The following is a 26,956-nucleotide window of genomic DNA, read 5'->3' on the forward strand; positions in this document are numbered from 1 at the left end:
GGGGCGGGCCAGCTGCATGTATGCGTTGGGCGATGACTATTCAGTACAGATGATATAGGACAGTTCAGTATGGCCCTGCTGGTCATTGATTATGTGCTTTGTTTCTCCTGTAGCTCTTGTCAGCATCCAGCCATGGGGGATATGAAAACCCCAGATTTTGATGACCTTCTGGCTGCCTTTGACATCCCAGATCCCACAAGTCTTGATGCCAAGGAGGCCATCCAGACACCCAGTGAGGAGAATGAAAGTCCCCTGAAGTCTTCAGGCATGTGTATGGATGAGAATGTGTCCTTGTCTCACTCAGGATCAGCCCCAGATGTGCCGGCTGTGAGTGTCATTGTCAAGAACACCAGCCGCCAAGAGTCATTTGAAGCAGAGAAAGACCACATTGCTCCAAGTCTCCTTCACAATGGATTTCGGGGTTCAGATCTGCCTCCAGACTCCCACCACTGTGGAAAGTTTGATTCTACTTTCATAAATGGAGACAGTGCTAGGAGTTTCACAAGCAAGCTGGAGCCTTCCAAGTCAGAGCCATTACCCACCTTTAACCAGTTTAGCCCAATCTCTAGCCCAGAACCCGAGGATCCTGTCAAAGATAGTGGGTTTGGGATAAAGTCCAAGCACTCTGATAGTTATTTCCCACCTCCTGCTGGGTGTGGAGCTGTGGGGGGCCCAGTGTTGGAAGCTCTGGGTAAGTTCCCAGTCCCGGAGCTACACATGTTTGATCACTTTTGTAAGAAAGAACCCAAACCAGAACCCTTGCCTTTGGAGAGCCAGCAGGAGCAGGAGCGGGGTGGGCCGAAGGTGGTGGAGCCCCACAAAGATCTGGATTCCAGTCGGTTCTTTGGGGAAGCATTAGAATTCAATAGTCACTCTAACAACAGTATTGGAGAGCCTAAGAAACTTGCTCCAGAATTTAGTGCTTGCTCCTCTGTTCCACCTAGGCAGCGTCTGAAGCCAGCCCATTCCAAGCTATCTTCTTGTGTTGCAGCCTTGGTGGCCCTACAGGCCAAAAGAGTGGCCAATGTCACCAAGGAGGATCAGCCTGGTCACACAAAGGATTTCTCAGGGCCCACTAAAGAGGGTTCTAAAGGCAGCCCGAAAATGCCCAAGTCACCAAAGAGTCCCCGGAGCCCTCTGGAGGCCACTAGAAAAAGTATCAAGCCATCAGACAGCCCTCGGAGCATCTGCAGTGATAGTAGCAGCAAAGGGTCTCCTTCTGTGGCTGCCAGCTCCCCACCAGCAATTCCCAAAGTCAGAATCAAAACAATTAAGACGTCATCAGGGGAAATCAAACGGACTGTTACAAGGATCCTGCCAGACCCTGATGATCCAAGTAAGTCCCCTGTTGAGTCACCTGTAGGGAGCACCATTGCTGAGACCCCCAGTGAGGTGCCAGGGGATGAGGGCACATCCCTGCCTGTGGAAGAGCACTTTCCTGAGGCGGGCATAAATTCAGGGAGCCCCCAGAGTGACAGAAAAGGGGATGAGAGCGTGACAAAGGCCAGTGACTCGACATCTCCCTGCCGTGGCTCTGGGCCCCGGGCCCCGAAAGGTGCTGCCTTGAATTCCCAGGCAAGCAAGAAGCAGCAGAGCACAGCTCTTCCGGCATCAGCCCTGGCCTCTGCCAGTCTGCTGCCCAAAGCTGTGCACCTGGCCAACTTGAACCTGGTCCCTCACAGTGTTGCTGCGTCTGTGACTGCCAAGTCCTCAGCACAGAGACGGAGCCAGCCTCAGGTCACGCAAATGACAGTGCCCCTGGTCCACCAGGTGAAGAAGGCCGCCCCTCTAATTGTGGAGGTCTTCAACAAGGTCCTCCATAGCTCTAACCCTGTGCCCCTCTATGCGCCAAATCTCAGCCCACCTGCAGACAGCAGAATCCACGTGCCAGCCAGTGGGTACTGCTGCCTGGAGTGTGGAGACGCGTTTGCCTTAGAGAAGAGCCTGAGCCAGCACTACAGCCGGCGGAGCGTCCACATTGAGGTGCTGTGTACACTTTGCTCTAAGACGCTGCTCTTCTTCAACAAGTGCAGTCTGCTTCGGCATGCCCGTGACCACAAGAGCAAGGGACTTGTCATGCAGTGCTCGCAGCTGCTTGTGAAGCCCATCTCTGCGGACCAGATGTTTGTGACAGCTCCTGTGAACTCCACAGCACCAGCAACCCCAGCCGCTTCTTCCTCCCCCAAACCCAGCCCCACTTCAGGCAATGCCAACTCTGCAATTCCAGCCTTGCCACTTTACCCAGACCCAGTGAGGCTCATCCGGTATGGAACCAAATGTCCTGAATGTCACAAGCAGATGCGAGACTATATGGTCCTGGCTGCACATTTCCAGAGGACAACAGAGGAAACTGAGGGGCTGGTAAGTAGACTATCACTATGCTAGGTTCCAGAATGGGGACTAGAGAAAGTCCTGTTAATGTTTGAGTGGTAGCAGAATCTTAGAGGACATCTGACTTAATGGTAGTGTATCACCAGAATATATAGTGCTTGGTTTTTATTTGGAAAGATATCCTACCCATACCTGTGGAATGCCTGAAGATCTAGCAAGTTTAGCTAGGGGTGGTGTTATATGCTTATAATTCCAGTACTTAAAAGGCTAAGGCAGGAGGATCATGAGTTTGAGGCCAGTCTGGGTTATAGCAAGACTCTGTCTTTATGGACATGTCCCATGTTCTGCTCCCACACAGATTGGCAGTTGTTTGGTCCAAATTCAGGCCTGTGAGGGCTTGGCTTGGGTGGTCTCTTTCTGGCCTCTAGCAGATGGCAGCATGGTTTTGGCCAAAGAACCTAGGGATAGGGATAAGTGAATTTTGCTGCCTTGTCCCTCAGTATGTTTTCTAAGAACTGCGTCTCTAAGTCATAGCTGTTGAGCAGAACCTGTTTGGAGACAGGGCCACAGGCAAGGCTGAGGTGAAAGGGAAAGTGGGCAGGCACTCAGCCCCATGCAGAGGCTTTGCATGTCTCCATATTTCATCTCTAGAAGAGGAGTTGAGCTTTTCTGCTGGTTCTGATTGCTAGTTGTAATTGGTGAGATACGTGGTTTATTTTGTAAGGTACTTGGTGCTGTGCCTTTAGTGCCCTTTATTGCTGGCAGATTCTATCAGGGAGACAGCTTTGAGTTATGGTTGTACATAGATATAATCCCAACATGTTGGAGTTGGAGGCAGGAGGGCCAGGTAATAACTTTTATCTTTAAAAAACAGAAATACCTCCAAATTGGGCTCTGTGTGTGTGTGTGTCTGTGTGTGTCTGTGAATGTGTGTGTGTCTGCATGCTTGCACATTCATGCAGATTACAAAGAACATAAAGTTTCTTCTTATTTCCTTGAGACAGGGTCTTTCTGAATTGGAAGCTCACTATTTTGCTTAGGTTGGATGCACAGAGAGCTTCCAGGATCTGCCCATTTCTACCTCTAAAACTGGGGTTACACACACGCACAGTCACACAGCATTTTTACCTGGGTACTGTCTAACTCAGGTCCTCGTGCTTGTGCAGCAAGTGCTCTTACCCATTGAGACATCTTTTCCATCTTTAGGGTTACTTTCATGATAAGCCTCTTTACTATGCTTCCCTTAAGGTATATTAGTTTGTTTTCTATTGCATGATAAAGACTATAGTCACTGACTAGAGAGCTGGCTCAGTGTCTAAGAGCATTTGTTGCTCTTGAAGAGGACCCAGATTTGATACCTGGCACCTACATGTTGGCTCACAAACACTCATAACTTCAATTTCAGGGGATTTGACACACTCCTAACCTCCAAAGGCACCAGGCATGCACATTATACATATATGCACATGCAGGCAGAAGCTCATACATGTAAAAATAAAACATAAAAGGTCAGGCGTGGTGGCACACACACATGGACTCAGCACTGGAGAGGCAGGCAGGTGGATCTCTGGAGCTCGAGGCCAGCCTGGTCTACCTGGGGTGGGCCCTTCCATGTTAGTCATTAAGAAAATACCCTATAGACTTGCCTATGGGCATCTGATGGAGGCATTTACTTGTGTCAGGTTAGCAGAAGAACAGCCAAGATACAGGACTGCAGAGACCTAGGAGAACAGAGAGCTCCTTTCACTTCAGTCCAGCCCAGGTCACTGCCAGGCTCTGTAGCTCAGGGGATGCTAACAGGAGGGAGTCACGACTTCCTCTAGGAGTTCATGGTGATAGCAAAAGCAGCAGTGCACCCAAACTTGTGCTATGTGTGACAGACTATTGAGATTAAACAAGGTTAAAAATCTAGTTCTGTTGCCGACGTCGGAGGGACTAATTCATAGTGACAGCAGGCATGGGGACAAAGTCTTGTGCTGTGTCAGTCAGATTGGGCCTGTAAGGTGGGGAGAGGTTTTCTGGCTATGGGGGACACAGGTCAGAGTAACGCAGGTAAGGAGCAGGATATTGTTAGGTGTGGCTGGCCATGTGCTTGGTAGAGGCAGAAGTTGAGCTTCTGCAGAGAACTTTTCTGAAGTGGCCAGGGAGTGCTGTAGGGTCTTAGTCAGTCAATGCTCTATTGATGTAAGGAGATACAATGACTATGGCAACTCTTATAAAAGAAAGCATTTGCCTGGCGGTGGTAGTGCACACCTTTAATCCCAACACTCGGAGGCAGAGGCAGGCGGCTTGGTCTACAAAGTGAGTTCCAGGACAGCCAGGATTGTTACACAGAAAAACTCTGTCTCAAAAAACTAAGAAGGGGGGGGGCATTTGATTGGGACTTGCTTACAGTTTGAGAGATTTCGTCCATTATCCTCACAGTAGGTTAAGGGGGTGAGTGGAGCATGGCAGGAGGCAGGCAGACATGGTTGAGGAGAGATAGCTGAGGGCTATATCTAGATCTGCAGGCAGCAGGAAGAGAGAGCACTGGGACTGATTTGAGTTTTTGGAGACCCCAAAGCCCACCTCCAGTGACACCTCCTCCAACAAGGCCACACCTCCTAATCCCTTTCAAGTAGTGCCACCCCTTGATGACCAAGCATTCAAATGTGTGAGCCCATTGGGCCGTTCTTGCTCAAACCACCACAGTCACTGTGCAGCCTCTCATCTTCATCTTTTCTGTCCCATTTTCTTGGTGATGAGTCATGGAGTGTGGTCAGCACCCTCTCTAGGGCTTCCGTGCTCTTGTTTGTCCCAGTTGAGCTAGGACTCTGAGTTTGATCCTTGAAGGTCTTTAGTCATGGAGGTCTGGTGTCTGGGCCTGTGATGTTTTCCACATTGCTTTTTACCCAAATTCTAAAGTCTTGTGTAGGTAGAAATCAGAGCATAGAATCAGGGCTGGCACCAATTTCACACCACCTCTTCCCTGTGTCACTCTGTCCTGTGAGAGCTACATAAAAGCACAGTCTAGACATGTTTGCAGAGACTGTGCTTGGAAGGCTGCTGGGTTTCTCTCACCTCCTTCACAGTATCTTCTGTTGCTAAATGTGGCTTTTAGGGAGGAAGACTTGAGATCAGGAGTTAGCCTTGATGGTCGCTGGGCTTGGGTTCCATTGACAGTACCAGTATCAGGCCACATAGCCAGGGCAAAGGGTACTGAGACGAGGTGGGGTGCAGCTCCCTAACAAGTGAGGAACAGCGTGCTTGGATTTATGTCTTCCTCCTGGAAGTCTGCGCCTGAAGAAGCAAAGCTGTCTCCCTCTGCATTGACTAGGGGTTGGGGAATGGGTGGGGCATTTTTCATACCTTCCCTTACATTCTAAGCCATTCAATTAGTACAGAATGTCAGCACAGCGGGGCTGTATCATCATCATTATTTTCTTCTCATCCGTCTTGGTTTTTTGTTTTGTTTTGTTTTGTTTGAGACAGAGCCTCTCTACATAGCTCTGACTGTCCTAGAACTTACTATGTAGACTAGGCTGTCCTTAAATTCAGAGTTCCACCTGCCTCTTTCTCCCAGGTGCTAGGATTAAAGGCGTTTGCCACTATGCCTGGTAGAGTGTGTATCTTCCTATTCTTAAGCTTTTGTTTAACTATATTGTCATCACACCTAGTAAAATTAATAACATTCTTTAATATTACCCAATACAGATCTACACTTAAGCTTTCCTAATTATATTAAAAAGTCTTACAATGGGCTTTTTATTTTTATTATTTATCTATTTATTTTGAAGTAGTGTCTCATGTATCTCTCTCTGGCTAGCCCCTATTTACTCTGTAGCCAAAGCTGGCCTTGAATTCCTGATCTTCCTCACAAGTGCTAGGAATACAGGTATGCCCCCACCATATCTAGCTTTTTAGCAGATGAACACCTGGGTTTCCCTAAGTAATCCAGACTGGCCTCAAACTCAACGACCCTCCTGCCAAGTGCTAAGGTCACAGGTGTGTGCCACCATGTTTGCCTTATTTGTTTGCTAGCTTGCTTGTTTGATTTTGTTTGTGTTTATAGTACACGGCTTCTAGTGTAGAACCTCAAACATGCAAGGCCAGCTTTCCGCCTCTGACGTATATCCCTGGCCTGAGTCTGTATTCTGTCCTGGACCTCTCACAAATCACATATTGGTCTATTTTCTTTCTTTTTTTTTGTTATTGCTTTGGTTTTGGTTTTATTGAAACAGGGTATCACTCAGTATGTAACCACAGCTGTTCTGGGATTCTAGGTATGAACTGCCTGACTGTAGTCAGCTGGTGACAGCACATGTCCCCATTCCACCCCACCTGTGTCATTTGCTTTCTTGGTGTTTTTTCTCTAGACCTGCCAGGTATGCCAGATGCTGCTGCCAAACCAATGTAGTTTCTGTGCACACCAGCGGATTCATGCCCACAAGTCCCCCTACTGCTGCCCGGAGTGTGGTGTCCTCTGTCGCTCTGCCTACTTCCAGACTCACGTAAAGGAGAATTGCCTACACTATGCTCGAAAAGTGGGCTACAGGTGGGTGCTCCCTGGCTCACTGTTCTGGAATTGCCCAATGGCAAGTCCTTTTTCCAGACAGGAACTTGTTTTAAGAACCCAGACTGTGTATGTGTGTGTTGGTGGTGGGGTGCTGATGAGATGGAGCTCAGCTTTACCCACTGATGTGGTAATGACCTGAGTTTATACACTTTGCCGACATGTAGGAGAGAAACAACTTCTGTGGATTGCCCTCTGATCTATACACCCATGCCATGAGACATGCATGTGTGCCTGTGTGCACACGCGAGCACACACACAAAGTAAATAAATGCAGGGTTTTTTGTTTTTGTTAGTTTTCTAAAGAGCCGCAATAGGACAATAGGAAGATGGTTCACTGGATAAAGCAGTTGCCACACAAGTGTGAGGACCTAAATTCAGATTCCCAGACCCTCTGTAAAACTGACTATAGTAGCATGTATTTACAGTTCCAGTGCTTTCATGGTGAAATGGCTGCAGGTAGGAGAAAGCCTGGAAACTTGCAGCAAGAGCAGTGAACAACGGAGAGACCCTATCTCAAGGTAGGAGGCAAGGACTGACCCTGAGGTTGTTCTCCAACCTCCACACTCGTGTTTTTCCATGCCCACACAGTGATACATGACCACCTTCATACTGACACACAAACGCACACACATCTCACACACATACAGCCAAATAGGACAAGAATGTTGGCTAGTGGGCATGAGATGTAGCTGAATTGGTAGAATGCTTAACTAGCATGTTTGGAAGGCCTGGATTTGATCCCTAGCGCCGTATAAAATAACTGGCCATGATAGCACATGCCTGTTAATCCTAGTACTTATGAGACAGGAAGATCAGGAGTTCAAGGCTGGTGTGGGCTACCTGAGACCCTGCCTCAAAGAAAGAAACAAAAGCAATGCTGGCTGGTGGGTGAATAGACATTTTGTTTTATAGAGGAAAGGAAGGACAAGAGAGAGAAAGTGAGTTTTTAGAAAGTTAAGTATTAAACCAGGTACAGAGGTACACTCTTGTAATTCTGGAATTTGGGAAGTAGACGCAGGGGGATCAAGCACTCATGGTAATCCTTAGATACTTAGCGAATTCAAGGCTAGCCAATACTACTGGAGACCATTTCTTAAAAAACGCAAGAACATGGCTAGGGAGATGGCTCAGTAGACAGAGTATATGCCATGCAAGCATGGATCCCCATGAACACACACAAATACAGGCAGGAGTCCCAGCACCCAGGAAAGCAGAGACAGTGGATCCTCAGCGCAAGCATCCTCGCTAGAGTAGTGGAATTGGCACACTCTGGGTTCAGTGGAAGACCCTGCCTCAATAACAGAGTCAAGAGTGATACAGGAGGATACCACGGTCAACCACAGGTTGCTGTACACTGTATATGTGCGTATGCCCACACAGGTAAATGTGCTTACACTTGCCACCTACACATATAAGTGATAGAGGAAGATACCACTATCAACCTCAGGTCGCTGCACACACTACATGTATCTGTGTGCGCCTACACATGTAGGAGGAGGGCCTGCTTGTTTGTCCTGGCTGCCCAGAACTGAAATAATCACACAGAAACTGTATTAATTAAAACACTACTTGGCCCATTAGCTCTGGCTTCTTATTGGCTAACTTCTATCTTAATTTAACCCATTTTTATTAATCTGTGTGTCACCACCTGGCAATGGCTTACTGGCAAAGATTTGACATGTCTGACCCTGGTGGCTTCATGATGTCTCTCTGACTCCATCCTTCTTTCTCCCAGCATTCAGTCCAGTCCTCCCCACCTAGCTCTGCTCCGCCCTGCCTTGTTCTGCTGTAGGCTCAAAGCAGTTCTTTATTCATTAACGATAATCACAGCACACTGAGGGGACTCCTATATCACACACAGGTAAATGTGCTTTTACATGCCACCTACATATATAAAAAAGTTAAAAAAAAAAACCTCAAAACACAAAAATCCAATTAAATATTAGAATAAATAGCCTTAAAGGGGAAGAGTATATTTAGTTCTCTGTCAATTTGTCTAACTCCCTCCTTCTTGGTTTTGTTTTTTTCTTTATTCCTTTTTGCCCAGTCTAATTCTGTAGGTCTGGTTGACCTAAAATTGTATCTCTCTTTTCTTTGCTTTCTGAGTTGTGCACATATATTATATACTCACATCCATAGACACACACACACACACATATACTGTGTACATGTGCAACAACCACACCTGGCATTTTTCTTGATTTATTATTATTATTATTATTATTATTATTATTATGAGACAGGCGTTGGCCTAGAGCTCTATATTACACAGGCCAGTTTCAAATTCACAGCCACCTTCCTTGTCTTAGCCTCCCAAATGCTGGGGTACAAGTGGCACTACCATCCCCAGCTTGTTAGTTTGGTTTTTAAAAGTAAAAACGTTTGATGGAACATTGGAGACACGTGCTTGTAATTCAGATTTCAGGAAGTAAAGGCGTGAAGGTTAAGAGGAACTAAAATCCAGGAGCTAGAGAGGAATGAAATAGCAGTTAAGAGCTCCGACAGGTCTTTCAGAGAACCTGCATTCAGTTCTCACACTCGTGTGGCAGCTAACAGCTAGCTATCTGTAACTCTATTTCCAGGGGGTCTGATGCTGTCTTTTGGCTTCCAAAATACTAGATACACATGGTGTATAGTCATATACACAAACAAAACCCCCATACATATAAAATAAAAATAAACCTGACCAAAAAAGAAGTTTAAAGCTGGGCAATGATGGCAGAGCCAGGGGTGTTTGTGTGAGTTCTAGGATAGCCAGAGATACACAGGGAAAAGCCAATCTCAGAAAAAAAAGAAGTTCAAGGCTGCAGGCTAGAGAGATGGCTCCGTGGCTAAGAGCACTTACTGCTCTTGCAGAGGAACTGAATTTTGTTTCCTGTATTCATATCACAACTACATGTAACTTCAGCTACAGGGATTCAGTGCCATCCTTTGGCTTCTGTGGGCATGCATACATGAGGCATATACATAGATGCACACACATACACATTAGCAAAAATAAAAACTGAAAAGATTTTCAAAGGGGATTCAAGGTTACCCTGAGGTTTATTGAGACTGTTTCAACCCCCCCCCCCCCCAACACACTCATGCACGCATGCACGAGCGCATGGTAATTATAACTCAGAATGGTCAGGAAAGTTTCTGAAAGGAGACTGTCCTAGTTACTGTTCTATTGCTGTGGTGAAACACCATGATCAAGGTAACTTATAGAAGAAACAATTAACTGGGGGCTTGCTTACAGTTAAGAGACAGCTCAGCAGTTAAGAACACATAATGCTCTTGCAGAGGATCTGAGTTTGGTTCCCAACACCCATACTGAAGGGCTCACAACCACCTGTAACTTTGACTCCCTCTTCTGGCCTCTGTAGACATTGAACTCACATGCATAAACCCATACACAGACACAAACCCATACACAGACACATACCCATAATTAAAAATAAAATCCTTTTTCTAAAGCAAAACAAAATAAAAGCTCCCAGTACCTTTTAAACTGACTTAAGTTTATGCAGCTAATTCTAAGATCAGATCTAATCTAATAGCAATTCATACACCAAAATATTTAGGGGGATGTGTCTTTTTCTTTCATCTTGTTTTGTTGTTATTTTGAGACAAAGTCTCATTATATGGCCCTGGCTGGAACTTGCTATGTAGGTCTGCCTCTGACTCCCAAGTGCTGGAACTAAAGGTGTGTGCAGTCATACCCAGCACCAAGTTACTTCTATTCTAATCTCTTCTCCTAAATTCTAGGGCTTGAACCCAGAGCTTCAAGTGTTAGGCAAGTGCTCGCTCACAGAGATGCGACTCCACCTCTCTCTCTGAACCTTTCATTCTAGACAGTCCCAATTGCATGGTTGCTGCACAGCTCCACGCTTTTATTTTACTTTCTTTAAGAATAAAAAAAGATAGGCCAGGCAGTGGTGGCATACTCCTTTAATAACCCCAGCATTTGGATGGTAGAGGCAGGAGGATCTCTGTGAGTTCCAGGCCAGCTTAGTCTGCCAAGGCTGTTACACAGAGAAACCCTGTCTTGAAACCTGCCCTCCCCCGAAAAAAAAAAAAAAGAAAAGAAAAAGAATAAAAACATAGAATGTATTAAAAGCAATTAAGTTATCAAGCCTTTTTATAAGGAATGCCATGTAAAACATTGTTCTGAGAAGAGTGATGTTAAAATGTCCAAGAGACTAGGGTTAACTGCAGAAGATACATGCTAATAAAGGGCAGTGGTGGTGTACATCTTTAATCCCAGCACTCGGGAGGCAGAGGCAGGAGGATCTCTGTGAGGTCCAGGCTAACCTGGTCTACAGAGCCGGTTGCAGGACAGCAGGGACTACACAGAGAAACTCTGTCTTGGAGGAAAACAAGTGGGGGAGGTATGTAAGTTCCTCAGCTATTATCTTTTTACAAAAGAGGTTTTTTATGAATATGTGTCTGTGTATACTAGGTGTGTACAGATGGCAGAAGAGAGTGTCACATACCTTGGGGCTGGAGTTAGAGGTGGTTAGAGCTGCCTCGGGGCTGCTGCGAGTGCTAAGAACTGACTGAACTTGAGACCTTGACCACTGAGCCATCTCTTGAACCCCTTTATTATTTATTGATGTATTTATTGTAGTGTTTGCTTGATTTTTGTTTGTTTGTTTGTTTTGTTTTGTTTTTGAGATAGGGTCTCTCTGTACAGCTCTGGCTGTCCTGGAACTCACTCTGTAGACCAGGCTGGCCTTAAACTCAGAGACCCACCTGCCTCTGCCTCCTGAGTGCTGGGATTAAAGGCGTGCGCCACTAAAACAGGGTTTCCGTACGTAACACAAATTGGACAAAAACTCACAATGTAACCCAAGCCAGTTTCAGATTCATGGCAATCTGCCTGCCTTGGCCTTCTGTGTGCTGGGTTGGCTGGAGGGAGCCACACACTACCTGCTTCCTTTCTTTGGAGTGAACACGTAGGAGTAACTGAAATTGAAATGAAATTTATACCCTGGCAGCCCATATATGGCGGTTCTGTTGCACTTGTCCATGTTAGGTTTCATGGTCCAAGTTGATGAGGACGACTCTTTCTCAGGAGGGCACCAGATCTCATTACTGATGGTTGTGAGCCACCATGTGGTTGCTGGGAACTGAACTCAGCTCCTAACTGCTGAGCCATTCTCCAGCCCCATAGGGGTAACTAGGAATACCAAATTCAAATTCTGCGGTTTGCTTTTTGAGGTACTGGCAGACTGTTTTCCAAAGCTGCGGTCCCATTTTAAATTCCTACCACAGGGTATGAAGGTTTTATCTTTTTGTCTTTGCCAACATTTGTTACTGAGTTCCTTGTTAGATGTATGAATTGCAGATATTTCTTCCCATTCTCCCAGTGCTAATGCTGTTTACTAATTTCTAAAAAGATAACTGCTCTATTTTACTGAATGCTACTACAGACTTTTATAATATTAGTTTGTATTTTGTATTCTTTCTGTTTCTTTTTTTAAGGACAATGCTAAAAAGCTTGAACATCAAGTATATGTGTCTGTGTTATATAATTTGTATGCATTTTCTGTAAAGTATATGTACGCATTTATATGTTTTAGGAAATTAAAGTTTTGATTAATTTTATCCTTTTGATAATTTCATATGTGTATACAATGTATTTTGATTCATCTCCTCTTTTCTCCCATTTCTGTCAGCCTTTCTCCTCCATCCCTACCAGTCTCTTTTCCAGATTCACATGACTTAGTTCATTCTATGAGCTTTTTAGTTTAACCAGCGTCATCTGTGTGAGCATTGAATTGGAACTATCCATTGATCCCGATGGGATCACCAAGACCCAAACTGAAGGCAATGACTTCCCCTATCCCTGAATTTCTCAATAGCAAATAGTTGAGCAGTGAGTGATATATGTTCCTCCTCCCCAACCTCTCCTCCCTCCTTACCTACAGAGGAGTCCATTTTTCCTTTTTTTTTTTCTCTTCTCTTTCTTTTGGGTCTTGAGACAGGGTTTCTCTGTGTAGGCGTAGCTGTCCCGGAGCTCACTCTGTAGACCAGGCTAGCCTCAGACTCACAGAGATCCGCCTGCCTCTGCCTCCTGAATGCTGGGATTAAAGATGTGCACCACCACTGCTGGCCTGAAGAGCCCATTCTTATGCAGACCCAGCTACCAATACCTGGTGCTATGAGTTCCTGATGGCAGTGGCTGTGTCTTATTCAGAAGATGGCATCAAACAGCCCTTTTTCCTTCTTTTAACCCTTAGATTCTCTTTTTAAATTTAATTTTATATTTTTAAAATTAATTTTGCTTATTATGGGATTTTGTCTGCTTATAAATTTATGAACAATATGCATGCTTGGTATCCACAGAGACCAGAAGAAGGTGTCAGATCCCCTGGAACTAGAGTTACAGATGGTTGTGAGCCCCCATATGGTACTAGGAATCAAACCCAGTCCTAAGAGCAGCCAGAGCTTTTAACTGCAGAACCATCTCTCCAGCTGTCTCATTCCTCCTGCTCTCTTTCCCACAAATGGCTTGGAATTTTAAAACTTAATCTATCCTTTTTAAATAATTTGGAATTTATTCAATGATGTCATAAGAAAGCACAATTACACTATTTAAGTAGTTTTTTTTTAAAAAATATTTATTTATTTATTTATTATGTATACAATATTCTGTCTGTGTGTATGCTTGAAGGCCAGAAGAGAGCACCAGACCCCATTACAAATGGTTGTGAGCCACCATGTGGTTGCTGGGAATTGAACTCAGGACCTTTGGAAGAGCAGGCAATGCTCTTAACCTCTGAGCCATCTCTCCAGCCCTTTAAGTAGTTTTATATTGTTTTATTATTGCTGATAATGGACAGCATTAAATATTATACACTTATTTCTTTCAAAACTTTATATGTTTCGTAGCATATAATTATAAAATTGTCTTCTTTCTCTTTTAAAATTTGTTTATGGGATAGAAGCACTTCTGTTGATTTGGGTATGTGCACATGTGTGTCATGGTGTGTGTGTGTATGTGTAGGCCTGTGAACAACTTATGGTAGTCGGTAGTTTCCTGCCATTTGGATTCTGAGAATTGGACTCAGGTTATCAAGTTTGACAGTAAGAACCTATGCATGCCTAAACATCTTGCTGGCCTGGAACTGAACTTGTAATGTTATTTCATTAATTTAAAATGTAACAGCTGCATTATATTGCAGCTACAGAACTGTTCCTTGCTCACAGTAATCCAGCATGGTGTTGCCCTAGAGGACTTCCTGTTCTCTAGGGCTGATTGTTTGAACAGTGGTCCCGGGGCAATGGGCATCACATTCCTGTCTGCAAGGAGCCATCCCTAACTTCCTGGTGGCAGCGCTGGAGTCAGCACTGAACCGTTCTTCCTTCTCTCCATTCCTCTCAGCTTTTCTCAGGAGGGCTGCAGATGTTTGGTTTGCAGGATGGCTAGTTTGAAGGGGACTTAGGATTGTCCTTCGTTCTCCACCAGACGTGACCTTGGGCTCCAGGAGTCCTGTACATTCCCTCTGTAGCAATTACAGTATTAGGATGTATGTTCAGACTGTAGCCCATGCACTGGAGTGAGGGAGAAGGGCCCTGCGGTACTCTACGGCTGCCTTCCGTCCCTCTGCCAGCATCACCCCGGGTCTAACACTTCCCCACCTTTCTTGTCCAGGTGCATCCACTGTGGTGTCATCCACCTGACTTTGGCCTTGCTGAAAAGCCACATCCAGGAGCGACACTGCCAGGTTTTCCACAAGTGTGCATTCTGCCCCATGGCCTTCAAGACTGCCAGTAGTACAATGGACCACAGTACCGCCCAGCACCCCACCCAGCCCCACAGACCCTCCCAGTGAGTGCAGCTGCAGGACCTGCAGGTCCTGTGGGGCAGAGAGGGTGGCCTGATGCTGTAAGGGTGACAGAAGGATGGGCTGGGGAGCTAAGGCTATGGAGAGATTGTGTGGGGTCTCCTGAGGACCTCCCAGGCAGGAAGAGATGTACACTGGCTCAGAGAGAGCAGAGACAGGGGAGAGGGGCTGTTGATCCTGCCAGCAGAGCCCTGGTTACCTCACCCCTCCTGGGCTTGTTTTGTCAGGCTAATTTATAAGTGCTCCTGTGAAATGGTCTTCAATAAGAAGAGGCACTTTCAACAGCATTTTTACCAGAATGTCAGCAAGTCACAGGCGGGTGTCTTCAAGTGCCCCGAGTGCCCACTCCTATTTCTGCAGAAGCCGGAATTAATGCAGCACGTGAAGGTGAGGTGCCTTGGGAGAAGCTTTGGAGGAAGTGCCGAGCCTCGGGGCAGGGGTTTGACTCTGCTCTCTTCATCCCCAGAGTACCCACGGTGTTCCTAGGAACGTGGATGAGCTCTCCAGCCTCCAGGCTTCAGCGGACACGTCCTCTAGTCGCCCTGCTTCTCGAGCTCCCACTGAGCCCCCAGCCACAAGCGTAGCCGCTAGAGGCAGCTCCCTGACTGCTGGTCGCTGGGGCCGGCCAGAAACCCACCGCAGCAGGGCTGAAGCCAGGCCCCGGATGAGGAGCACTGGTTGGACCTGCCAGGAGTGCCAGGAATGGGTTCCCGATCGAGAGAGCTATGTGTCCCACATGAAAAAGAGCCACGGCCGGGTAAGTGCAGCCGCATGCCACCGTGCAGCACTAGAACTCTTGGTCATCTCTCCTGTGAGGCAAGGATCCTCTTATGTGGCAGGCCTCTGCAGGTTCCTGGTACTGCAGCCTGGGGATGTGCTATAGATCTTAAGGTCTTGGGCTATTCTCCTTCCTGGTCATATCACTAAAAAGAAAGATGGGCCCAGAGCTTAGGATTCTGATGCCTTGGGACTTGTTTCCTCTTCCCTCAGACACTGAAGCGGTACCCGTGCCGGCAGTGTGAACAATCCTTCCACACCCCCAGCAGCCTGCGCAAACACATACGTAACAACCACGACACAGTAAAGAAGGTCTACACTTGTGGGTGAGTTGGAAGAGTGAGGGGAAAGTCCTGCCTGTGGCACTACTGGGGCTCTCTTCTGTGCTGTGAGACCTGGGGCCTGAAGCAAGAGACAAACGAGTTTCCAGCAGGGAATCACCAGCTGAGTCAGAAATCAGGCATGTCAGGCAGAGCGCTTGTCTAAATTGTTCTATTATTAATAAAAACTTGCCGGGTGCTGGTGGTGGTGCACCACTTTCATCCCAGCAGCACCTGGGAGGTAGAAGCAGATAGATCTCTATGAGTTTGAGGCCAGCCTGGTCTACAGAGCTAGTTCCAGGGTAATCAGGGTCCACACAAAGAAACCCTGTCTTAAAAAGCCAATAATAATAATAACAATAATAAAACTCGGGGGCTGGAGAGATGGCTTAGTGGTTAAGAGCATTGCCTGCTCTTCCAAAGGTCCTGAGTTCAATTCCCAGCAACCACATGGGGGCTCACAACCATCTGTAATGAGGTCTGGTGCCCTCTTCTGGCTTTCAGGCATACATGCAGACAGAATATTGTATACATAATAAATAAATATTAAAAAAAACAATAATAAAACTCTCAGGAATCAGATATTGGGGTAAAACCCTGATAAATCAAGAAAGTGACCAAGGAATGACCAGTTGATTATCTCCACAATTCCTGGAACGAAAAGGCCCACAAATATTTTTAAGCCCCTCCCTGTCCCTTCCTATGCCTCTCTATCATCAGCTAGTGATTGGCTATGCCCCCTGATTCAAGGTTAACTTTATTAACAGTCTCAGAGTGTCACAGTGCAATCAAAATATCCTGTGACAATTTGGAACCAGCTTCCAGGGTCCGGATTTTCTCAATGGTGCCTAATTCTTGAGAGTAGAGATGGTGTTGTGATGGATGCGTTCTGGCCTTTTTTACCATCGCCAGCCCAGCACTAGCCCCTGAATGGTATTGGGATGAGGGCTTAGTGTCAAGTATGCAAGCCTTCTGAACTGCTGTTGTCTGCGTCCTTAGCTTGTTAAGAAGTCTACCTGCTCACATAGCTTTCCCTCACAGATTTGTGAGGAACACAGGGGAACCTGGGGTTTTACTTACCTCCTCAACTGCACTCTTGCAGGTACTGCACCGAGGATAGCCCCAGCTTTCCTCGGCCCTCCCTCCTGGAGAGCCACATCAGCCTTATGCATGGTATCAGAAACCCTGATTTGAGCCAGACATCCAAAGTCAGACATCCAGGTGGACATTCCCCTCAGGTGAGTGTGGGATCACTGCCTTGAATAGGCTGCTCAGTGAGGCCTGGAACTGGGAAGGCATTAGAGGGGCTTCAAGGGCCCCATTAGTAGCTGTAGTCATGGAACAAGCAGAGTGACACCTAAATGTGGTCCCAGTAGGGCACTGGACATGAGTAAGAGATAGGAACAAAGACTCATGGGAAAGCCTACCCATCAGACAATTGTTGCTGTAACCTTACTTCTGCTTCCTTCGAATCCTATGAGGCAAGCAGGCAGAGCTACCTCATCAGGGCAGGATTCTTCCTTCCCTGTTGCTCTAGCTGTAGGAAGAGTTAGGTCTAGAACTCGCTCTGCAGCCCCTTGCTTTCGTCCCTCACCCTGTCACATGTCCCTTTTCCATCTCTGGTGCACTTCTAGAGCAGCCCGATTTTCCCTCTGCTGCAGATTCTTCCCACATCAGGGGCTCTGAAGAGGACTCAGTAAGTCTGAGAGCCACTTGGAGGTCATGAGCTGTCTTGAAACTTTTTGTCTATTTAGGGACTGGTGCTAGCACACAAGTAGGTGGAATGTCAGTTCCTTTCTTTCGGTGAGTACCAATACGTGAGACAGTCTGCAGCCTCCCTCCCTTCTCTTAAATGTATGCACGCTTGCACCATTTGACACAGCAGTTCTGCTTCTAGGACCTGGTTAGAGAGTGCTGGGCCCTAGGCATAGAGAGGGTGCCCAGTGATGTCTGCTGGAGTGAACTGTCAGCCCACAGTGGCTTAGTGTGCTGCCACTAGAAACACAAAGCTTCCGTGTTTGCTCCGGTGTGTGTTATTAGGTGCACAGCTGCAGGGAGAGGGGAGTGGTCAGCAGAAATCGTTTTACAGCTTTTTGTTTTTTTAAAAAAAACAAACATTTATGAGACATTTTTTAGAGGCACTATAAAACCCAGGATTCTTAATTTGCTCTCTATTGCTATGATAAAGACCAAAAAACAATTTGGAGAGCAAAGACTTTATTGTAACCTACAGTTTATAGTCTTTCATAGAGGAAAGTCAGGGCCAAAACTGAAGGCAGGAACCTAAAGGTAGGAACAGAAGCAGAGACCATGGAGGAACGCTGCTTACTGGCTTGCTAAGCCTGCTTTCTTATACAATCCAGAACCACCTACACGGGGGTGACACCACCCACAGTGGGCTGGGACCTTCCACGTCAATCATTAATCAAGAAAATGTCCTATAGAAGGCCAATCTGAAGGAGGCCTTTTCTAATTGAGGCTCCCTCTTCCTAGATGATCCTGGCTTGTGTCAAGCTGATCAACACTAAGCATAGCTGGGAATGTGTTCTTTGAAGAAGAGACCTGAGAAGTGGGGTAGGCAGGACTCCGCCTTCTTGTTAGGTCACATCTATACATAACATTGAAAATAAAGCAGTTGGGCCGGACTCTGGCAGAGGCCCCAAGTGCAGTTCTAGGGAACCCAGTGTGCTTTTCTGACCTGTTCAGGCACACAGTGCACATACACTCACACATGAAAGAAAATGAATAAATCTAATAAAAATTAAAATAAAAAAACAAAACAGAAAACTTGAGCTATCCCTAGAACCCACAGTGGAGGGAGAAAAAACTACTGCCACAAATTGTCTTTTGAGCTCCACAGAGTTCCACGGCTCGTGTGCTCTCTCCCTGATGAGCAGAAAGTACGTCTGAGGGCTCGGCCTCGTCTCTGTTTACACTGTCTTTTCTTTCAGGTGAACCATCTGAAAAGACCAGTCAGCAAAATGGCAGATGCTCCAGGCGCTAGCAATGGCGCGACTGTTTCCTCTACCAAAAGGCACAAATCCTTATTTCAGTGTGCGAAATGCAGCTTCGCCACAGCCTCAGAGCTCGAGTTCCAGAGCCACATACCTCAGCACCAGGTGGACAGCTCCACAGCCCAGTGTCTCCTCTGCGGCTTATGCTACACGTCTGCCACTTCCCTCAACCGCCACCTGTTCATAGTCCACAAAGTGAGAGACCAGGAGGACGAGGAGGAGATCGTGGAAGTGAAGGTGGAAGCCACAGACACAGAGGCATGCTCTGGAGAGGAGGTGGCCGTGGAGACTAGAGAGAATGGACTGGAAGGATGTGCCAGTGAGCCTTTGGTGGCTGACCTAGAGCCACGGAGATCACTAGGCCTGTCCCTGGAGGAAGACAGTGCCCAAGGCCCTCAGAATCAAACACAGGCCTCTCAGGACCAGAACAGCCATGCACTATCTCCTCAGGTGTGACCAGAGGCTTTGTAGCCATCAACCTTCACCTGCTGTGCAGACTGTGAAATAAAAAGCTCTGCCCCAGTATGTGCGTGGCCACTGTGCTCTGGAGCAGTGTCTGTCCTGAGCTGTAGATTCTGGATGTCCCCAGCCCCAGAAAATATGGGGTCATCCAGAATCTCTCACAACTCTGGATTTGCTTGTGTTATTTATGGCTTTATGCTGCTTCCTGGTACCCCAGTTCTCATACGTGTCCTTCCAGCCCTAGGCTACTTAGGTAGTACAACCCCAATGCTGTCATCTCAGCTTCAGCCCCTCAGTGGCTGTACTCTGGGCTCCCTACCTGCTGTATTCAGCAGGAATTCCTCAGAGCTCCGTTTCCCTGTAGACACCAGCTTTCCTTCCTGCCTTCAGAGCCCAAGAAGGAGGGAATGAAGGGTGCTGGCCGTTCCCCTGGAATTGTGCCCAGCCTGGCTTGGTGAGGTCTCTTGCTCACCCTTTCCTTCCTGTCTTCTCTGATTCTTCTCCCCAGAAACATCCTGAGGACTTCACTGTCACACTGGCTGAGCGTGTCTCTGTGGGTGGGGGAAATGTCAGTACACTCCTGTTCGGAACTGAGGAGAGCATGAAGTATGGCCAAGGCAGGCAGGTGCCGAGAGCCGGGCCCTCCTCCTGCTGCTATCCTGCAATCCCTGACAGGTGGGGCGTGGGGTACACAGACATTGGGATATTTGTATTCTTGCTCCTGTGCCATTAGAGAGGCTGCTGCCTCAGGCAGGCCAGTCCCTCCTCCTCTCGGCTACATTCTTGTTGCTCAGACTATATTTCAATAAAAAATCTTCTTACCATGCAGGTAGGCTCTTGTATTCATCTTCAGGTGAGCTAGCCCTTCTTCCCAGAGTGCCCTGACTGCCTATCTGAAGGAAACAGTGTTTCTGCTGCCCATGGAGCTCTAGGTTCCGGACTTCTAAAGGAGCAGAGGGAGGGCATCGGTACTGGTCCAAAGCTACCTCCAAGGACTCTGGCCTAAGGCCTATTGATATTCTCTGGGAGTCTTTCCATTAAAGGGCTTTCAATCCAAGAGGTTCTTGGTGAGGGGTAGAAAGAAGGAATTCTGTGACTTTTGTACAGCATTTGGAGACCATTGCCACAGCAAACCCAGACATGGTAGAATTAGGATTAGATGAGAGGTGGGTTCTGCCTGAGCACGCAGGACAGGTTGTGGGACGACGTTCTCTGACCCAAATGGCCTGGGGCTAGGCCCAGCAGGATCCCGTGCATCAGGGAAGGGGTGCTGACTGAGGTCTTAAGCTGTGGTCTCTCCAGGGACGCATGAATATGTATTAGGAATCAAGCTGGAGAAATATGCATGACCTTTTCACAATTGAAGACTTTTTTTTTCTTGCTCTATCAAATGCCAAATTTGTAGTGAAAGACTAATTAATGGCAGTAGGGAGAGTTAGTTCTTGCCTCAAGTCAGAGAGGCTCTGCTGTCTGTACCATTTAAATGAGCGTTCTTCCTGGGGGGCTCTATCTCCCTTCTTCCCCAGCTGGCAATGAGGGAAAGCCAGCCACTGTCCCTTACCAGTTCCATCACATAACCCTGGTTTCTCTTGAGATCCCACCAATCTTTCTCCTTAGGCTAATCCCCATTGCAGGGAGTGTACCCCAGCTCATTCATGAGAACAGGTTCTTGAGGTGAATAGAGGGCTTTGAACTGTGTAGCTGCATTTCTTCCCACTCTGAAACCATGGGAGCTGGAACCCAGAAGGTGGAGAAACTGCGGGTGGAGCAACTGTCCCCATGCCAGGTCCAACCTCTTGGAGTAGGAGAATAGAAACTGCTCTGGGAAGCCTGAGCCGTGGCCTGAGTTCTTCCTGCCCTCAGCCAGCTCCTAACAGCCCTCCTCACAGGCTCCTCCTCAGAGCAATCCCCATCCAGCTCCTTCCAGGCTCTCCTGAGGTCATAAATATGCAAGCACTAGTTTCTAGAACACTATGTGGGCCTGGAGACTGGAGCATCTCATCGGCTGCTCACATTTGGATGTGGGGTATCAGTTAAGAATTGGCCTGCATGCCTATCCATTATTCAATGATGATGAAGATAGCATTTCCAGTCCTGCTCATGGCCAGAGATGTTCATTTAATCCTCACAAAGATCTCAGTTATCCTTCTGTTTTACAAAGAAAACAGCCGTACAGAGGTTGGATAACATAGGTTGGGCCACCTGTGATGATGGTGCTGAGTCAAGCCTGTCAATCACTGTGCTACCTTAGTGACAGAGCTGCTCTGGCTGCTGCCAGCCTATCGGCAGCATGGAGCCATCCAAAACGCCCCCTTTCCAAAAAGGCAGGGTGCCCCATCATGTCAGATCCTCCATAGAGTCCACCAGTGCCTTGTCACCCCAAGGAGGGCCCTGCATTTGCGTGCACGGTGTCCCTGTAATGGCCATTCTCACTGGGGTTCACTTTGCTATCTAAAGACCCATCGTTTCTGGAGCACTGCAGAAGACATTACCTAACTCTTGGGGAACACGCGGTTCCCTTGGAGACAGTCTCCCGATTGCTCATACCGATTTTCAGTGCACTGTTGTTTGTCATCTGAGGATGCTTGCCGTATTTCACTGCTGCCGTGGATGCTCTCCTCAAGTGAGGGCAGATTCTCTACTCTCCAGAAACTACCAACACTGAGGCCTGACAAAGGACTAGTATTTATACTTTAACTGCTTTGTCTTTGTAAAATGATACGCCAAATTACCATGGACTAATTGTTGTAAAGAGTTTGCCTCTTATGTAAACAGTCTGGGTTTTAAAAACTTAATGGTTGCGTTGTCCCCTCCCCCCCCCGAATTCCACCTTTTGCCTTGCCCCAGACTGAGGAACTTCTGTCCTGTTCGCCATTGTACATTCAGCACCAGGTAAATTTTGAAAAAAATAGATACATATACATTTGACAACAAAACATCCAACAGCGCAAATGAATATACAATAAAAAGTAAACTTCCTGACGGAGGTGAGCCTCCAGTGCCCTCACCAGAGTTCCTCGTTGTTATCTCTATCTGTGTATCCTTTCAGAGCAATTCTATGCATTTATGAGTTTATAAATATGTATATTTATATATCTATTTTTAATACAAACAGTAGCATTCTATACGCTATGTTCTGAAGCTTGCTTTTTTTTTTCACCTACATAATGTTATAGAGGTTCAAAACTTAGACACGGGGTCAGTATAATTCTTCAAAAGCTTCAAACAGGTTTTTGCATCCAGCGGTTCTTTGAAAGGCGTGTGGGTGGGTGAGTGAATGCATGTGTGTCTGAATGAATACAGCTGGCTTAGCTAGTAACCTAGCCATGAGTTCTCAGGCTGACCTAAACAAGGAAGACCTAGATTCTAGAACATGTCCCTTGTCTTTTCCAAGAGGTCCAGACAGCCACCCATCTCCATCAATATATACAGTGCACACAGGATGCCTTGGGCCAGGACTCCCAAATACATGATTTTTCCCCCAGGTCCCTATTTAAAATGCCTTTTTATTGGAAAATGATGGACCACTAATAGAGAAAATATAAAAGACATATTTATCTGTATTTATTTTATATATAAGTGCTCTATCTGCATGCACACCTTCATGCCAGAAGAGGGCATCGGATACAATTACAGATGGTTGTGAGCCACCACGTGGTTGCTGGGTATTTAACTCAGGACCTCTGGAAGAGCAGTCAGTACTCTTCTGAGCCATCTCTCCAGCCCCCAGACACATCTTTATAATCCCATCCTCTTAGTAAGTGCACTTATCAGTCTTGTCCTTTGGTATATTCCTAATTGAGTTTATGGTGTAATTGTAATTATGATCATAGGATTAATGTCCTAGAGTGTTGACCATACTAGACAAGGGCTCTACCACTGAGCCTCTCCCAGTCCTTTGTTTTATTGAGAAGAGAGTCTTGCTTTGTAGCCAGGCTGGCTGCCTATCTTCCTGAATAAGATGTCAGGCATGCCCCACCACAAAGACATTCTCATTTTTCTTGGGTGATCTTCAAGAGCTGTGTGAGAGATCGGAGAAAGCCAGTTGCTACAAGTCAGAAATGCTAGTTCCTGATCCTGGTTTACAGTCATTTGGTCTCAGCCATTGACTCTTGTTGGGAGCTGTGAACCCCCAGATCCCGAATTTCTTGTAACAACTTGTTTTCCTCTGCTCTGAGACAGCCTGCAGCTGCTCTGAGCACGAGACCCTCAGGAGTTCCTGATGGCAGGAGAGTGGTTTCTGGTGGGTTTGGCTGGGGCATGGTTATCAGTTAAGGATCTCCATATAAGCAGCTCTGGTTCACAATAAAGGGGCATTCTTGGGGCATTCCTGTTTCAAGGATGGCCCGTGTCTCTGTCTGTGTGTCTTTGTGTGTTTCAATCTCCAGCCCCTTGCCCGGCTTGCGAATGGTCCTGTAGTGCAGGTGCCACAATATAGGAGTAGTATTCTCCTCTGCTGGATGTGAAGATGATTTTATCTCTTTGGGTATCTTGACCTTGGCTTGATTCTATCTTCTCATTCCACATATGTTTATACCCAAATAGAGACGACTGTTTCAAAGGCAAGAATTTTTACGGTGTTTTCTCTTTTGCTTATTCATTTACTTTTTGGCTAAGATCTATACAAAATGGAAAAGATCCTATGCAGGGGCTGGGCCCCTCTAGGACGGACATCCTCGCTAGTGCTGAGGCACAGTGATGCAGGGCGGGGACCAAGGTAAAGGAATACTTAGTGATGCCAAGTTTCCTTTTTGCCAACCCTGACTGGAACCTGCTCAGTTTCCTCCCTTACAGCTGTGGCCAAATATTCTTCCCTCCACTTTCCCCTGTCCCTGTCTGTAGTGCAATGCCTGCTCTATGCACTATGCGCTAGGTTCGCGAGTCAGGCAAGGGGCTGGAGAGCGAAACACGCATGCGCATGTGTACATGTGTACGTGTGTGTGTGTGTGTGTGTGTGTGTGTGTGTGTGTGTGTGTGTGTGTACATACACACGTAATGCCAAGAATTCTTTTATTGTGTTCCAGGGCAGCTTATATAGGCTCTCCTTGACTAATGGCCATGCCCTAACTCCCAGCTCAAGCCCACCAGAAACCACTCCCCTGCCATCAGGAACTCCTGAGGGTCTCGTGCTCAGGTGCTCAGAGCAGCTGCAAAACAAGTTGTTTACTCCAGCAGGCAGGGAGTTACAGGAAATTCAGGGTCTGGGGGTCCACAGACCTCAACACTGTCTGGGGAACTAACTCTGGTCTCTAGGAGATCACGTTAGCCCCCAGGCACTGGCTTCTGCCCTTCTTGATGAACACAGCCAGGGGATGGCTTTGGCCTTGTTCAGGAGGCTGTTTGTACTTTGTAACCCAGGTCAGCTAAGCCATCACAGTTTGAGAAGGAAACTGGGCTCTTCTGAGAAGTTCAGCAGTGAAAGGAAGAGTAAATATCTCAGGGAGAAGCAAACACTTGTTAACCTTTACAGCTGCGGGGAGGGAGCCCAGCAGGGGAGAAGGCCCCGATGGATCCTGAGAGCCTGGGAAGGGAACAACAGCAGTACACCATGGAACAGAGGTGGTTGTGACACTGGACGTTAAAGCTTGTCTGTTCTTCAAAGCTGGTATTCTTGCCCAGTAACCTCGCTTTGCCCTGTGGTGTTTTTGTTTAGTCTCCCTGTGTAGCCCAGGCTGGTCTTGAACTCATAGCCATTCTCCCCCTTAGCCTTCTTCCTTGTTTTCTGGGACAGGGGCTCACTATGGATATAGCCCAGGCTAGTGCCTAGTTCAGAACCGTCTTCCCATTGCCTCTGGGTGCTGGAATTGCAGGCATGAGCCACCATACCCAGCATCTCACTCCCCCACATGTGACCCCGTGCTTTGAAGGAACAGGGAACCATTGGCCAATGGGAGTGAGGAAGGCAAAGGGGAAGGTTCAAACCTTTATTTCTGTTTATAATTACTGTTATTCACAAATGTTTGTTATATCGGATGGCAGTTCTAAGACAACACTTTGTTCCAGTTGGCAAAAGGTGCTATGACAGAGTCCAGATTTTAAAGAGGAATGGGAAAGAGTTGCCATTATCTCAACCACAGCTTGCTTTTGGCCAGATTTCTTCTTCTTTTTAAAAATGTGGAGAGGTGGCTCAGCAATTAAGAGCATTGGCTGCTCTTCTAGAGGTCCTGAGTTCGATTTCCCAACAACCACATGATGGATCACAACCATCTATAGTGGGATCTGATGCCCACTTCTGGCCTAAAGTCGATAGAGCACTCATACATAAAATAAATCAATCTTAATAAAAAATAAAAATGTATTTATCTTTATTTCATGTGCATTGGAGTTTTGCCTGCTTGTATGCCTGTATGAGGGTGTTGGGTTCCCTTGAACTGAAGTTACAGACAGTTGTGAGCTGCCATGTGGGTGCTGGGAATTGAACCTGGGTCCTCTGGAAGAGAAGTCAGTGCTCTTAGCTGCTGAGCCATCTCTCCAGCCCCAGAGATAATTTTTTCAATTAATTACATTTCTAATTTTATGTTTACTGGTGTTTTGTCTGCGTGTGTGTATGTGCATGAAGCTCATGCCTGGTACGCATGGAGTCCAGAAGAGAGGTCATCAGAAACCCTGGAACTAGAGTTGTGGATGGCCGTGAGCCACTGTGTGGGTGCTGGGACGTGAACCCGGGTCCTCTGGAAGAACAGTCAAAGCCCGTAACTGCTGGATCATTTCTCCGGCCCTCTTGCCAGGTTTCTGAAACCCTCCTGTAGCAGGAGGTGCATCCCCACAGCTTTTGCCTTTGGCTCCTCCAGTTTCTTGCTCCTTGTTTCCGCTTAAAAGCCTTGTCTCTGATCCATCCCCCCCCCCCCCCGGCCCATTCTCTCTCTTCACCCTGACAGACACCTGCTGCTGCCTCATCCCAGGCCCTTCTGAAGCTAGGCTTGTCCACCTTTTTAGTTTAGGCTAACCTGGGACTCACTGTATAGCCCAGAGTGATTCCTGGCAGTCCTCCAAGTGCCGGGATGACAGACAGGGGCCACCACACCCAACTTCATGGGGTCATGTTTGGAAGAGTTAGAGGAGGAAAACGTGAGTGGATGGCCAAGCTCCAAAAACTGGATTCAGGTTGATTTGTCACTGGAACCTGGGAGGGATAGGCCTTTTCTTCATCCTCCTCGCCCTCCTCGTGTGTGTGTGTGTGTGTGTGTGTGTGTGTGTGTGTGTGTGTGTGTGTGTGTGAGCATGGGTGCCCGAGGAGGCAAGATGCATCCAGGAAGCTCTGAGCGGCCTGATGTCGGTCCTGGGAATTGAACTTGGGTCCTCTGCAAGAGCAAAGCGTCCTCTTAAGCACTGAGTCGTCTCTCCACTTCTGGCCTCTCTGTCTTCCTCTCCCAGGGAAGTATCCGTGTGTCCTCTGTACACCTTGGTGCACAAGTGTGTGCACATGCAGCTCACACACTAAATAAACTGCAGTACTTTTTTTAAAAGGATGTTTTGGGGCTGGAGAGATGGCTCAGTGGTTAAGAACACTGGCTGCTCTTCCAGAGGAGCTGGGGTCAATTCCCAGCACCCATATACAGACAGCATCTCACGGCTGTCTGTAACTCCAGTTCCAGAGGATCTGACACCCTCACACCAATGCATATAAAATAAAATTAAATAAACTAAAAAAATAATCTTGGT

The 26,956-nt window shown here is 47.0% G+C and overlaps 1 protein-coding gene across 3 annotated transcripts in view; it reads left to right on the top strand.

Annotated features, from left to right (window-relative positions):
• The window catches only part of Znf592 (zinc finger protein 592), a 47,946-nt gene extending 28,592 nt beyond the window's left edge, over nt 1–19,354 (top strand). For all 3 annotated transcript variants that reach the window (XM_075953099.1, XM_075953101.1, XM_075953100.1), the window contains exons 3-10: nt 114–2,361; nt 6,687–6,865; nt 14,529–14,705; nt 14,949–15,108; nt 15,188–15,478; nt 15,712–15,824; nt 16,921–17,056; nt 18,770–19,354. In XM_075953099.1, coding sequence (XP_075809214.1) covers nt 133–2,361; nt 6,687–6,865; nt 14,529–14,705; nt 14,949–15,108; nt 15,188–15,478; nt 15,712–15,824; nt 16,921–17,056; nt 18,770–19,288 — 3,804 coding nt within the window. In that variant the 5' untranslated portion in view covers nt 114–132 and the 3' untranslated portion in view covers nt 19,289–19,354. The remainder of the gene's footprint in view (nt 1–113; nt 2,362–6,686; nt 6,866–14,528; nt 14,706–14,948; nt 15,109–15,187; nt 15,479–15,711; nt 15,825–16,920; nt 17,057–18,769) is intronic.
• Nucleotides 19,355–26,956: the final 7,602 nt, after the last annotated feature.

The sequence above is a fragment of the Microtus pennsylvanicus genome, chromosome 18 (assembly GCF_037038515.1).
Source record: "Microtus pennsylvanicus isolate mMicPen1 chromosome 18, mMicPen1.hap1, whole genome shotgun sequence".
Taxonomy (NCBI): domain Eukaryota; kingdom Metazoa; phylum Chordata; class Mammalia; order Rodentia; family Cricetidae; genus Microtus; species Microtus pennsylvanicus.